The sequence below is a fragment of the Eucyclogobius newberryi genome, unplaced genomic scaffold (genome assembly GCF_026437365.1).
Source record: "Eucyclogobius newberryi isolate DKJ021-1_F unplaced genomic scaffold, fEucNew1.0.hap1 SCAF_8, whole genome shotgun sequence".
In the NCBI taxonomy this organism is placed as follows: Eukaryota; Metazoa; Chordata; class Actinopteri; order Gobiiformes; family Gobiidae; genus Eucyclogobius; species Eucyclogobius newberryi.
The window spans coordinates 14,298,755-14,314,146 of NW_027316500.1; the positions used below are offsets into that span (position 1 = coordinate 14,298,755).

The following is a 15,392-nucleotide window of genomic DNA, read 5'->3' on the forward strand; positions in this document are numbered from 1 at the left end:
ATTATTATTTATTATATATGTTTAGGTAAGCTATGATTATTCTCTATTAGCTTAAAATTAGCCTTCACACTTTTATTTAGATTATTTCTCTGAACCTCTCCAGTCCATGTGTCTCCTGTAACAGCAACAGCGACAATCGCTTCTACTCAGACTCTGTGTCTGATCACACACTCAGTCTCTTCTCTTCTTCACACTTAAGTTATTTGGAGTAAACATGTCCAAACTGATTGTTTATGAGTCAAATATTGACTGAAAAAACATTGCGTTTATTGTGGGTCGCAGTTGATTTTGTCTAAAACTTTTCATCTAAACGTTTACAGTCTGTTCTGTTAGAATCTGTTAGAATCTCTGTCCACGGAGCTGTCGTTTTCACCCTTGTTTTCTTCCTGTTTCTGAAGAGACGGCAGAGTTAATAACTCTTTCACTACCAAGGCATGATATCGCAGACTGATGTTGGTGGTTTTGGACTGAAATCAATATTACTCAATGACCTATTGGCCGGTACTGATACTGGGCCAGTATCAGATACAATATATTGGTGCATCCCTAGTAACGATAAATGTGCCTAATGTACTTATTGTGCACTAGGCACATGTACAATAAGTACAATAAGAGCTGAAATAAAGACTTTTTTCAGACAAGATAGGCCCCAATCACTGTTTTCTTTTGGTAGAGTTTTGAACCGGATACAAAGTTTTTTACCATGCCATATAAATCTTGAGATTGTTTCATTCCACTCATCAAGTAACCGATTGGCAATGGAAACTGGCAGAGTCTTGAATAACTTGAGCAATCTGGGCAAAACACACATTTTAACCCTTTGGTTTTGACTGAAATATGGAATAAATGACAATAAAATATAGCCGCAAGCGGCAATGATCAGCCCTCGCCTCGGCACCACTGCCCGGCAGTGCAAGGAGGAGGGGGTGCCAACGTGGCCGAATCTTCCTCCTTTTATTACACCTTCTACCAAATCCGTGGCGCTATTGTGCCTACTCTCACTTACTTTACAAATAGAAAATTTTGCCTATATTTTGCAGCTTTGCTGTCCACAGAAACCGTGAAAGATATCTAAATTGGATAACTGTTGATGCCCTACTCCCAACACAATTTTCAGAAAATTTCTGCATTTTCAGGCCAACGCCCCTGGAGGAGTTTGTTCATGCTCAGCAAATTTTGATCCAATATGGCCGACATTTGGTTGGGCGGACGGCGTTTCCATAATAATATTTTTTACTTCCCTAGTGCATCTACCTCTGTGCCAAATTGTTTTTTTTTTGCCATTTCCTATCCTATTCCTAATTATTTTTTTGTACATTGGGTGGCGCTGACGCGCCAAATTAGAAAAAGGAAATAGCCATAATGTAGAGAGGTGTGAATCTTAGAGGTTGCAATTTTTCCTTACTTTCCGTCAATGTTCACTGGGTATAAAGTAGGGGTTGGTTCCGAGAAAATAGAAAGAAGAATACTATTCCTATGCAAAAACAATGTTTCCCTTATTTAAAAAACAAACATTTTTGGAAAGTGCTCACTTGTTACATTTTTGCATTAGGGCACCCATTTACAAAGATAATGTTCGATGTTCTCACTACTAACTAGTATGCACGGGACGTGCCTGAGCGGACGAGTGCGTTAATGACGGTTTGGAAGTGGGCGAGCGCTTTGCACACTTTTGCAGCCGTGTCTATTAGTGGAAGTTGAAGATGTTAATCGCCAGCTGAGGTTCAGGAGCGGGACCACGCCTCAACCTCTACTCCACTAGTAAACACGCCCCACTCTCTAACCACACCTCTAATTACCCAGAAGCCCTATTTATAAGGCCTATTCACAGCATATCTTGCCGTCTCTGCTCTCTCGAGCCACCCTCCCACCCCATGTCTCTATCATCTTCACCTTAACACATCAACATCTACGGAGGGGGGGTTCTGAATCGGCTGGGCTGATTACCCGAGACAGAGCCCCCATCCCGAATATCTACCCAGCCAACTCTCATTGCTCGATCGTCGCTGCATCGTCGCTACACCATCAATCTCCATCGTCGATTTCCATCGTCGAGCTCCATCGTTGAGCTCCATTGTCGAGCTCCATTGTCGATCCATTGTCGTTATTATCAATAAATATTCTTTCATACTCCGTTGTGGCGTGGTCCCTGCTAGTGAAGTTCCTAATAGGCCTCTCGCTAGCTTGTGGTGCTTGGGCCTAATAATAAAAATCTTAAATTTTACTTCTAAGACTAGTTTTATCACATATCATACTTTCTTGTTTCAATTCAGTATTTCAAACAACTCTTTTCTTACTTTTCCATTACAAGTTCTTGGGTTGGGTGTTGTGTTCATATCTTCCCTCACAGGAGAAGTGCTATGTGTGCGCCCTGAACCAGTGTGGGAGGATTAATGCTTGTTTGTGTCTGTCTCTGACTGCACTTGGCCAGCCCTTTGTGTGGCCAGCTCAAATCCATTGTTTTAATGTGAAGACATTATAGACATTATAGAGGAAGTGGTCTAATAAATACGCTTTGTCTGACTCAGTTCTGTATAGAAGAAAACTCATCAAATTGGTTTTCAACAAAGCCAACTCTCTAATAATATTGCAGCATAATGAAGTCGGTTAAAGATAAACGCAGTAAAGCAATCCAATGCAATAAAGTTTTGAGATTTTTTTTTCTTTTGAGGGTCACCACAAACAAAGCTGTCTGCTTGCATCTTGTGGTGCTCAGAATAGATTACATTGATACTACTGATTCCCTAAATCATCCTAATAATGTATGGATTCTGATCTCTCTTTTGATGAATTTCTTTAGCACGGACAAAGAACTTGGAAGAGCAGTTTGTTCATGTGTTTCTGGTGGATGGGAGCCCTGTGGTGCAGTTGAGCTGTGGCAGCAATCACGTTCTAAGTGTGACAGCCGACCAGAGCATCAACACTGGCAGATGGGTCAACCTTACGGTCAGGTATGTATGTATAACACATCTGTCTCCTGTTAAAACTGAAGATTGTACCTCACAAACATCCTCTCTAATGTCACAATAAAATATATATTTCATGAAAAAGATACAGTTCGAGACCGAAGTGACATAAAGTGATGACAGTATGAAGTATGACAGTGTAACAAAATACTAAACTAGATAATGTGCAATGGCTGAAGCCATTGCGAGTGTCTGTGTTCTTGTGTGAAAAACATGTGTGTAAGAGTATTACATGTGTGGAAGTAGAACTGGTAGTACCACTTAAGATAAAAAAAATCCGATTTAATTGACAACAAATGACATTATAGCCGTGCTAGCGGCGATGATGGCTCTCGCCTTCCCGTGCAACCACCTTCCCCCCGTCCATGTTCTCTGCTGTGTTTTGCGCTATACTAACGACGCTCAGTAATTCACAGTTGATGATTGCGTAGTTTGTGACTCAAGTAGTTGTTTATTCTGGCAAATTGCAAGATCGTGCTGAACGCAGACCTGAGCAGGGAGAAAGGGAGAGAGAGCCTTGGTGACCCGGCTGCACCCCCTCCTCCCTGTACCTCCGTCACCTAGCAACAGAGACGCTAATGCTAATTAGCGTTAGCATTAGCAATTTACTTTTGCAAATACTGAAATGAGTACAAGGTGTACAAATGTCAAAAGCAATAGCCCCCCTAAGACGGTGAAAGCAATCGTAAAGAGGTATTACTTGTTGAAATCAGTGAAAGTGTTCAAGAGTTGAAACGCATCAAAAATCCTGATATGGAAAAATAAATGTGAATACAAGAACATTATGTGTCTGCTTTATGACGCAGACACTAAATAAAAAGAGGCAGAACTGGAGTCTCTCTATTGTTACCCACAGATTTTTAAACCCAAATATTTTCATTCTACTGAATGAAAGCTGTATGTCGAACATGGACCACTTTCCGGTGTGGGTGCTGACTACATGCGTTAGACGCACAGCACATGTGCTGATTTTGTGGTTTCAGGAGCAGTGCTGCAGACTCAGGCATGAATGTTGCTGCTGCTCTGCCTATTTATTCTTGATCGCTTCAGCAAATGTATTCGTATGCAAATAACCCGGTGACGTCAACCCACAATGTTTAGGCTGCGAGCACGACATCCCTTTGGATAATAGATGGCAGCTCTATGTGTGTCTGCCCAGTCTAGTTGCTGTTGTCAGCACAGTGTAGACCAGTGGATGTATTTAACAGTCAATTATTCAAGGTCCAGTGACCAAACACACTCTGCCCCCCGCACTCCTCCAGTCTCAGTTTCCCTTCTCCTATTGTATTGCCAAGTCAAGGACTGTTTTGCCAACACACAAAACCAGTTCTTCAGGCTTTTTTTTTTTTTATGAATGCCGTATCTTGGGGGGTTTGCACTCAATCAGAAGTGTTGATATTGAGAGACAGTGTGACACCTCTAACTTCTTTCTACAATATACCTGACTCGCTTTCTTTTGATTTCATGAGTTGAATAGAAACAAAGCTTCTGCAGCTAATGAGATTAACCTAAAATATGTTTTTAAATCCTTTTCCACAGCTGCCACCTGCGTAGCTGGTGTCATGAGTTCTGATGTCCTCCCTTTGCTCTCATCCCCATTTCACGCTGAGCTGAGCTGTTCTGTCCAATAAAGCCTACGGGCCAAAAAATCCTTTTAAAAAAAGAATATATAACAAGGAACTTTTTGTATTATCTCGCTTTCAACTGCTAAATGGCTCTTTTTTTTTAGCTATGGTGGCACAAAATTGCTTGCTTGTTTACTTGGCAAACATCACATCTTTATTTTTTTATTTTATTAAAATGCTCCTTCAAAAGGCAAAACAGTTTCCAATCTAATTTCCAGAGCTTTACTGGCTTTTCTCATGAGTTTGCATAGACTAGAACTAACACTAGTGTTAAAACCTTCAGTCCTGGCTCAACTATCACCAACGGGAGTCTGGGAGTGTCAGTGTGTCATTTTTCATCTAAGGAGGACAAGACGGTTATTTGGTTGTTTGTAAATGTTCTTTTGGGGATGTAAGTGGTAATATAACTACAATTAAATTCAGGAGCCGGGGCCTACAAACGCACCACTGATTGTAAACTGTACAGTCACACCCATCTTCAACTGCCCACAGAAGAATATTAAATACAGTTTGTTGGAGCATCACTCTTACTTTATTTGTTATAGGTGAATACGGTATTGGTCTTACACATCGTGTTGAATTCAGAACAAAGAATATTATATATTTATTTTTCCTAAAGCAAATACTCTTGAAGCTGCATTTCAAATAAAACAAAGTACTTTTAATATTTTTCTACATATAATGATCCTTACTGAACATGTGTTGTGATATGTTGCCTAGCAACAGTTGCGTTAAACATGTACATCTGATCAACATGCTGCTGCTCTGTAGTCCGGTGCCATTGTTACTTCACAACAAAGATATAAACAACAGAGAACAGCCTCTGTCTGCACCTCCATCTCTCTGCTTTAATTGCGGAAAGATTGATGAAGACCATCTTTCTTTTTTGTAAAAGTGCCCCATGTGTTTGGTGGTTAGTTCAGTATTGAGTCGTTTTCCCACAGCCACATGATACATAGAACGTGCCAAGTCTGAGGCTCTGTGTGTCTATCTCCCCATTTGGTAGTTTTGTATTGACAAGCTCTCCATAAAAGATTAATTGAGAAAGAACCACAAGCTCCCTTCCTCTCACAGAGTAGTTCTTTGTGGAGCCCCACAATGCCAGAGCCCTGCTGTATGCTGTCTGATTGTATTGCTCCGATCATATGATAAAACACAGAGATCCAAAATTAATTGAGGCTTGCCAGTCAGAGCACACATTATGCAGCGATCTGCAAGTACTGCAGATTCAATGAGAGAGTATCTGCTGCAGATCTGCAGTCAGTGTAGGTGTAATGACGTCTGAATGCTTTACTGCTCAACAACACAGACTTATGAGCTGTGAAATGACTGTTTGTACAAATTAACACCTTTAGATTTGTCTAATTCTAATCCATATATGTTACACTTTACTGCGTCCACAAAACAGGTGCCATAGTAATTTCTTAAGTGATATGGAATATGTATGTATGTATGTATGTATGAACTATTTAAATTATATCTACAGTATTTTATTGCCGGCAAGCTCTAACCGAGCTCCCTCAGTCTCTAACAAGAGGGCTAATGCTTTCTATACTGTATAAATATTAGGGCACGAATTAACCATAATGACAGTGTTTATGTCATTAAGTTGTACATTTTTAAAACGCATTCTGCCCATCAAGTCAGAAGAAATCTTACGAGTGCTCCCACAAGGCTCATGATGTTTTACTGCCATCTGTTACCAATACCCTCAGATGTTTTATGCAATAGTAATATTTTAATAATGATCTTCCCTAATTATTAATTTCTAGAGGGAACTGTGAAGAAGCTCATTCAAAACAGATTGCAAAGGCAAATATCCACTCTCAGCTTTAACAAATACCTTTGCGTAATGGTGCACTGCTGCAAAATCCCTTAACATTCAAGTAATATTTCAGTGGCTATGCTCTGAAAGTTGCACTGTGACAGCACCACTGAATTAGTCACATGGTGGTAGTCTAAGCAAGGATGTTAGAGAAGACAAACCACTCATAATAGCATTAACCAGATGAAGAAATGCTCCTCCACACATACTTCCTCCACACATACATCCTCCAGCTCCTCCACACACACGTTTTCTCCAGCTCGTCCACACACACTTCCTCCAGCTCTTCCACACACACTTCCTCCAGCTCTTCCACACACACTTCCTCCAGCTCTTCCACACACACTTCCTCCAGCTCTTCCACACACACTTCCTCCAGCTCTTCCACACATACATCCTCCTGCCCCTCCATACACTTTTCCTCCAGCTCTTCCACATACATGTTTCCTCCAGCTCTTCCACACACACTTCCTCCAGCTCCTCCACACACACACTTCCTCCAGCTCCTCCACATACATGTTTCCTCCAGCTCTTCCACACACACTTCCTCCAGCTCCTCCACATACACTTCCTCCAGCTCCTCCACACACGCAGTTCCTCCAGTTCCTCCACACACACTTCCTCCAGCTCCTCCACACACGCAGTTCCTCCAGTTCCTCCACACACGCTTCCTCCAGTTCCTCCACACATGCTTCCTCCAGTTCCTCCACACACACTTCCTCCAGTTCCTCCACACTTCTCCAGCTATTCCACACATGTTTCCTTCAGCTCCCCCACACACACGTTTCCTCCAGCTCGTCCACACACACAGTCCCTTCAGTGTGTCCTGGGTTGTTTGTTCTTCTTTCATTCCTCTAAAAGCATTGGGACAGTGTGTGGCAGGCACTGTGATGTTTACAATGACACCAATATAAGTGGTTCAAGTCATATTTATAAATAGCAAGCTTTGCCATTTCAGATCTATGTTGTAATTGTAATGTGTTGAAGGGAGCTCATTATGCTGTGGAGATATATGTTTTGTGAGTTCCAAAAATAACCTGATGCTGTGCTATGAGCACATTTAAAACCATTTCTGTAACATGTTTTTTAAATCAAGTATTGTAATATTATGCTAATGTGACATCAGTCTTTGACAGTAGTCTCTGGACATTTAGTTATTTCACATGTGTATTTTCCACATGCCTTAATTTGCCTGTGTGTACATAGTATAATGCAAGTAATTTCCATAGCTGTAATTAGCTGTACCTGAAGTTGCATGGGCGTCATTGCCTCGGGGAGGTGTCCTGGAAGACTGTTTCAAATTAGCAAGAGGCCAATTGCCCTCATATTTTCCATCTGGCCATTAAACAGACAATAGTGTTGTTGTTTTTCCACATCAACTCTAAACACTTGAATTGAATTTCTTTATTATTATTTTTCCAAAGCTTGGAGTTGCAAGCATGGCCCATGTACATTATTGGTTGCACAGAGTGAGTAATGCATTTGCCTATAGAACAAAGGTGCATTATTTGCATTGCTTTTCACGTGTGGGGCAACCTTTGCGTAATGGACTGCCCTGTTAAGAGGCTTGTCTGGTATATATTGTGTGTATAAAGCTATGATAAATGATAGCCAAAGGATCACTTGACTTTGCCAAAGCTGCAATATGACACAAGTAGACCAGCTACTTAACATTATAGCTGCATCATTAATGACTTCTACTATTGTGTGTCCCCAGAGACACACAAAGGGTCAAGTGATAAAATTGTCAGCTTTCTCATTAACCATGTAACGTATATATATTCAGTTTGTGCCCCCGTTTTATCATTAATTAATCCTGTATGGCATAATGAGCACTTAAAAATGCTCTCTTGGCCAACCCTAGTTCCGGGTAAAATTAAAATAATAAAAATAAATTTGAGGGTTCGAACTTCTAGCATTCTAATCGCTATGAATTACCTATATATTGATCTATATAGCATTAGCTTGTTAATTATATGTGATATAGTATAGTATATATACCACACATGGTATATATACTATACTATATCACATATTATTAATATATATTATATTATATATATATATATATATATATATATATATATATATATATATATATATATATATATATATATATATATATATATATATATATATAGTATAAATAGTATAAAGTCAGTAAACATATATACCGGTGTATACATACACACATTTTTTTTCTCAACTTTACCATAATCACATTTTAATATTATTATTACTTAAGTCAATGTAATTGTGTTTGTTTATTATATGTTGATGATAATATGATCCATGGGTCCTAAATATTAACTTTCATAAGCGCAAAACCAAGCCAAAGCCTATTTCTGGCATTATTATTTAAATCCAGTGTGTTCTCTATTTTTGTTGCGTCTCTTGGGTCTTTGCAGCACAGGACTCAAGCACGCTATTCCTCCCAACCTAATCAGATTCTCATAATAATGCGTAACATGTCGGCTATCATGCATAGTACATTTGTATAAAGGTCTCTGTGGTAACATTAGCTGGCCCATTACCACAACTCCTCTGTCTCTGTCTGAGTCTGAATATTTTTCACGCTTATCTGCATTTGTGAAACTCAAATATTGTGTCTTTTCTAACTAAATTGTGTGTGTGTTTGTGTTCTCTGCAGATACAATCTTCCTGTTGGCAAACAAGGAGGCTCATGTATGATTGAACTAGCTGTAGATAATGGCAAAGCACAGCACCTCGAGGACTTTGTCTCTCACCCAGTGTCAGAGGTAAGCTTACCTGCCCACAGACAAATCTGAAAATCCTTTTACAGGCGGTAACTTACATTTGCACTGCTTTTGTGTGAGTGAAATTCATGAACACAGCCATCTGGTTTCACTTCTTAATCCATGGAGGGCTTTATCCAAGTATGTAAACACATACATGTAGTTAAGCTTTTGAAGTTCATGCATTTTGTAGACAAAATGTTTTTGGAAACATAAATGTATAATATAACAGCCCTTTATCTAACTGGGTCATGTCTTTAAATATGGGAAAAGTCACCCTACAGACTGAAGTCCAAAATCTATGATTGAAGAGCCAGTCCTGAACAGCGCATGAATATTACATCAGCTTCTTTCAAACAGACTCTTTTCATAAACATTGTAAACACACTTTAAGGCCTCATAAAGGAAACTGCTTTATGTGCCTCACTTTATGTGCGTTCACTGAAGGATATTATCCGAATGTTGCTTTGCTTCAGATTTACAACTGTATATGTTGCTTGTCCCATCTGAATGCCATCAGTGTTTTATTAGATTATGTCGCACTTGTGTCCTTTTCAAGTTACTGGCCCAACACCTTTTGGGTGCTACAGCAAAACACCAACAAAAAGATCAACATTTAGCTTTGCAATACTTAAATAAGTCAAAAGAAGTTTTGTAATTATATTATATTATACCATGTTAAATGTAGGTCGGTGAAAAACAAATTGTTGGTCCTTCCTAAACTCATTTTGTTGTCGCTGCTTTGCTATGAACAGGTTTTACATGTTAAATTGACCATATAGAAAATGCACATGAGTTCACATAATTATTTCAGCATTACTTTCTCTCAGTTGACTTTCAGAGAGAGAGTATTCAAAATTCACGTGAGTAGACACCTTTGTGATGGCGTGCTGAATGGATGGCTCTGAGCTGCAGTTTCTTGTCCAGGCAACTGTAAAACTGCATGACACAGAAGAATAACAGGACTTAATAGTTTCAATTTGTCTTGTTGACCTTAATCTACACTAAGGTCTTATTAATATGACCTTAAACTTCTGTGAGAAGCTGCTTTAGCTGGTAGCCAGCGTGTGCAAAGGGTCATGTGTTGTGTGATTAAGTATGATTTAGTTAATGATATTGCTGATGTGTGGCTTTCCACCATTGTTCCTTCACAGGAAACCTTTGGACCCATATTTCTCGGGGCCCTCTCGTCCCACAGGGAAATGCCGAGCGTTAGTGCAAAGGGAGCCCGGAGATTCATGGGATGCATCAGGGAATTTTGGGTTAACTCTAAAGAAATGTACCTGGTGGGTGAAGGCACCACAGGGAGGAATATTAAGAACTGTGAGCCACTGGTCTGCCAGCTCCTTCCCTGCAGAAATGGAGGAACCTGTGTCAGGTAAGAGAGCCTCTGCTGCATTCAAATGGTTCAAACTTATTCCATGCTGTATGTCTTATGGTGCAGTAAAGAAAGCGTATCTCAATCAGTTTCACTCTGTAGTAATAATAATAACTGCTGCATGCACTGACCTTACAAATGAGGCCAACCTCTGCTGAATGCAATCAGTGCTCAAACATGTGCATGTCAGAGTGAAGAAAAGAGTGTTTACTGGTCATGCTTATGCTAACAGCGGAGGTCAGGACTAAATATAGCCTGACTGACAGAGTCATTACACCTACATGTTGACTCGATGTTTCCTCTTGGCCAAGTGACTCTAAGGAGCAGCGTGTCCCAAAGCTAAATGTTGACAATATAAACAGTAAATATGGCCTCTCATTAGTTTACAAAAATACAACAAATGTAAATGCAACATAATCAAGTGGAAAGACCCGAGCATACAAGCCCAATGTTATTGTGTTTTTCTTTTGTTTTTTACTAATAATAATAACTTCTACCTTACACTTATTTGTTATTTACCTGTTTACAACCATGCAACTTAAAAATATATACTATAAAGCTTGTATGAAATATAAGAAAAAGGGTTCTCCGTGCTGGTCGATAAATGTTGAGGTTAACTTTAGGAAAGGAATTCAGGACATCAGATGACATAGTCCTTGGAAGTCAGAATAAAACCTGAAAGTGTACTGTAAGGAAATGAATACTCTCAATTTCATCATCGCAGACACTGAATTCTCATTGTTCCAACAATTTTTGATTTATACAACTTCCTCTGTCAAACCTGACGTTTTCTCTGCAGATGTTGGCTCTAAAGTTTTGAGTCATGCAGTGACACACAGCGCTCTTGTTTTGGCTGCCACTGAAAACAACTGATGACAACTTCATGTTTTGTTGTTTTGGAGCACTTCTTCAATATGTCATTGACAGTTTACTGTGCAGTTCAGTACAGTCGGAACTATTTTCAAAGCAGTTTGCTTCAACTTCAAGCTGCTAAGTCAATAAAATTAAAAAGAAATTGCAATAATTAAGAAAGTGCCATCTATAGTACATCAGACACAATTTTGAGCTCTTTGGGGTAATTGTATTGGTTCGACATCATTAGTTGTTTGTTTGTTTTATGTTTTTTCATATCTTTTATATCTTATATATATTTTGATATTACATACAATACATAACAGAACATGACCAGAGAGCAAAAACATCAATTAAACAGCAACAAAACCAAACACAATCACAAAACAAAAGTCCTACTAGGTCCATTATAATGGTCAATTATAATGGACATTACTTTGATTCTTTTCTTGTAAATACCTATAAAAGTCCTGTATCTCCAAGTTAACGGATGGTTTCAAAATATCAAAGCTTTTCATATAGTTATATTAGATGAAAACCTTTGATTCCTTTTGTAATCCTGACCTTGACTCTCAGGTCAGTTCTTTTTTGTACAAAACCTTACAAAACCGTATGCCAAACAGTTTAAGATTTGAATATATTTGTTTAGTTTTGCCTTTTGCCCTTTGCCCTTTTGCCCTTCCTCAGCCCAGTTCCATTTTTCAGCCCGATCCAGTCCATCTTTTGCTACCCCTCTTGTTTCCCTGCTCTCCACAGTTGCCTCTCATTCCATAATCATTCCAGGGTAACCTATATATGCTCCTCCTAAATATATGTTTATTTAGTCTTTGCTAGACTGTTGACAAGTCAAGAGAGACACTCAAGCACTGCATTTGCAGCTGACCTTCTGCCATTTTGTTTGAAATCTGATTCTGCATTACTCCCTATTTCTGAGTTTCCCCGTCTGAGTTTCTGCTTTGACATTTTCCCATTTTTGGATGATATTTAAGTTGTGTCAATCAGGAAATATTCACTTGAGTTATTTACCTGCATTCTTTGTCATGTTTAAGGCTTTCTTGTCTAAAGGACATTTTCTGTTTTACTTAACAAGAATTTATGTTTGGCTCATTATTTGTGTTGCATTTGTGTTCAGGTTACCTGTGTTTGCAAACTATATAGATTATATGAGCAATGTTGATATTGGGATTTTTTTCGGGATTTTTGGCTCGCACGTGCCACCTGGTGGCAAAAAAGTAAGTGCAGCAGGCGAGAGCCAGGTTTGCTTTTGATGTCCGCTTCCATTTTATGGCCAAAGTTTCTGTTGTTTTTATTATATTTTATTTTATTTTAAATAATAGAGTTCCTGCACTTAATCTCTGGAACTGTGCCAAAAAAGCTAGTCAAAGACGCTTCTTCAAACTTTTACTACGCCTGATTTACACTGTATAAAGCTGTTATGTTTACAAGTGCTTAGTATGTTTTAATAGTTCAGATTTAGGGGTGTTGCAGACTTTACAGGCCGGTAGAGAGAGGCTAATGGAAAACTGAAGTGAATTTGAGTGTTAAACTTTCTTAAAAAAAGCCCCTGATGTCTTTGTCCACAAACACAATCGAGAAAACTTTAGTGACCTCAAATCTGGTGAGTTTACTGTTTATTAGCTCCAATGGTAGCATTGCTCCGTTCGGGGGGTGTTTTCTGCCTACCGTGGGGCTACTGACGTCACAGCCTTTAATCTTATCAGTTATCGCTCCCAAATAATCATCCATCTCGCTCGTGGACTCCTCTGGAGCAGAGTCCAAACCGGAGGCGGGAGCTAGAGCAGCGGTGCTAGCTTGCTTAGTTGTAGCATTGCTAGCCCAGTTCTCTGTGTCTTTTCTTCTTCGGTTTCTTAGACCGGTCCCCGAAATAAATGTCCAAGCTCCTTATTTGTCTGCTCCCATGTAGAAAACGAATCTCCCCAGGTGAACTCATAATATAGATAAATAAATCCAACAGATTCGACTGCAGCCCGTCAGACATGACCAAGCTAGGCCGCCATCATCCCAGAAGTTTGTTGTTTCATTTTCTACAGTTTATGTGTAGCAACAATACTGCAAGTCTACAGAGCACAACAACAATGACTAAAGGCTATAATATTTTTAACCCCAGTGTTGTCGTGTGTAGCTGGATGTTATGTGAAGACGCATGTATAATGTATGGTATAAATAGAGCAGTGACAGTGGGCTGGGAGCTGGGAGTGTGCACAAAGTCAGCCAAGTGAAATGACAGTTTTGGCAGGAGCATCTCGACTCCAGCATGGACTTTTTATGCAAAGCTATTTGATTTTTAAGACCATTTTATCTGAATTGGACTGGCTGTGTTGATATCAAGGCAAGCTGCATTCAATGTTAAAACTCAAATTACGCCAAAGTATGGAAAAAAATATATATATAAACGCTTTGGTTTAATTAAGTTAATAATCATACATAAAGCAAGTCAAACATATTTACTTATGTATAAGTCAAAATAAGGAGCAACAAAACTCTGTATCACGCTGTATAATTGAAAAAATAAAAATGATAATGATAATAAACGCATCCAATAGGAATCATTCGCACATTTTACATGCATACACATTTTGTCCGGCAGTGTTTTCAAAAGCCAAATCTGTTTTATTTCATCTCTTCTTGGGGCAAATCGTCTCAACTAATATGTCTCGAAGATGGTATCAAAAAGAAAACTTTGTGACAAGTTATTATTGTAACTATTGTAACATGCTAAGAATATTTGTATGTGTCCATTTGAGCCCTGAGAGCATTGTGGTCCTGTTGTATTATCATGAGCTTTAGTGACAGAGGTTCTTGTTATCTCTATGATGAATGTACATCACGTAACTGCAATAGCCTCTCCGACCACCCGATGCACATGGGTCAACCTGAGTTCACACAGCCATGTTCATTAGGTTAGCTGGCCTGGGTTGTCCCAAGCTGCTCACTATAATAAGACGAATAGGGATTTGGATTGAGGGTTCAGTTGGCGCATTTGAAACGTGCCCCTTTTACTGTGCTTCTCTTTTCAGCTGGCCATGCACAAGTATTGATATTAAGCTGGAGAGAGGGGATAATGGCTTGCGGTTGGCTGACAATATCATATGTATTAGTTATGGAAGCAACGTCAATGTGATGATCCAATCTGGATGACTTTGCCTACGATTTTATTCCCTGTGATGGTGAATTCATTAGAATCAGTTGTGTTTTATTAAACATGTCAAAGTGTGCTGCCCGCTGGTTGAGGTTATGGCACAGTGTTGTAGGTTCGAGTCCCGACTCCAATGGTTTGCTGCATGTCCTCCCTTCTCTCTCATTGCCATTTCACACTGTCCTTTCTTGTCTAATAAAGCCTACAGGCAAAAAAGTCTTTAAACATGTCAGAGTGCTGTGTTTTGATTGGCTGAGCAGCTGTAGTCAGAGTAGCGTGAAGAGATGTGCACCTGTGTCGTGTGCTGTCGGACTCGGGTGTGCTGCTGTGTGTGTTTGTGAGAGCGGGTCACTGTGGAGCAGGTGAAAGCTCACAGCGGGTCAGGACTAATACAGGGTCTGACACCAGTGCTGCCGCACCCATTACGCACATAACACTCAGTGTGTAGGGCATCAAGTGCTCCGAGGGGCATCAACGTGACCAGGCACTTTGGAGTAAATTACATAGGCTATTCGAGCAGCAGCTATACTATTATTTTTGCAAGTAAACAATGAGCCTTCCATAGGCCTACTCCGGTCTTTATCATTTAAAACATGGACTCAGGTGTTGCCTCTCTCGCTCTCTCCATATGAAGTTTGAGATGCGCAGGGAAAGCTACACAAGCCACAGTTTAAACATACGCAGACAGATCGGGAGCACAGTTGAGAACAGTTTTGACGTATTCTACAAACCACAAGGAGCAAAACTGACTTCAGATGATGAAAATTGGCCTCATATTGAATTAGAAACCATGAAAAAGAGAGAATGAAACAAGACGTGCAATGGGTCCAGCT

At 39.6% G+C, this 15,392-nt stretch overlaps 1 protein-coding gene across 1 annotated transcript in view; it reads left to right on the forward strand.

Moving 5' to 3' along the window:
• The window catches only part of eys (eyes shut homolog), a 196,090-nt gene that overhangs the window by 144,416 nt on the left and 36,282 nt on the right, over window positions 1-15,392 (forward strand). Inside the window, exons 41-43 of the mRNA XM_072437256.1 lie at window positions 2,801-2,951; window positions 9,067-9,175; window positions 10,327-10,550. Coding sequence (XP_072293357.1) covers window positions 2,801-2,951; window positions 9,067-9,175; window positions 10,327-10,550 — 484 coding nt within the window. The remainder of the gene's footprint in view (window positions 1-2,800; window positions 2,952-9,066; window positions 9,176-10,326; window positions 10,551-15,392) is intronic.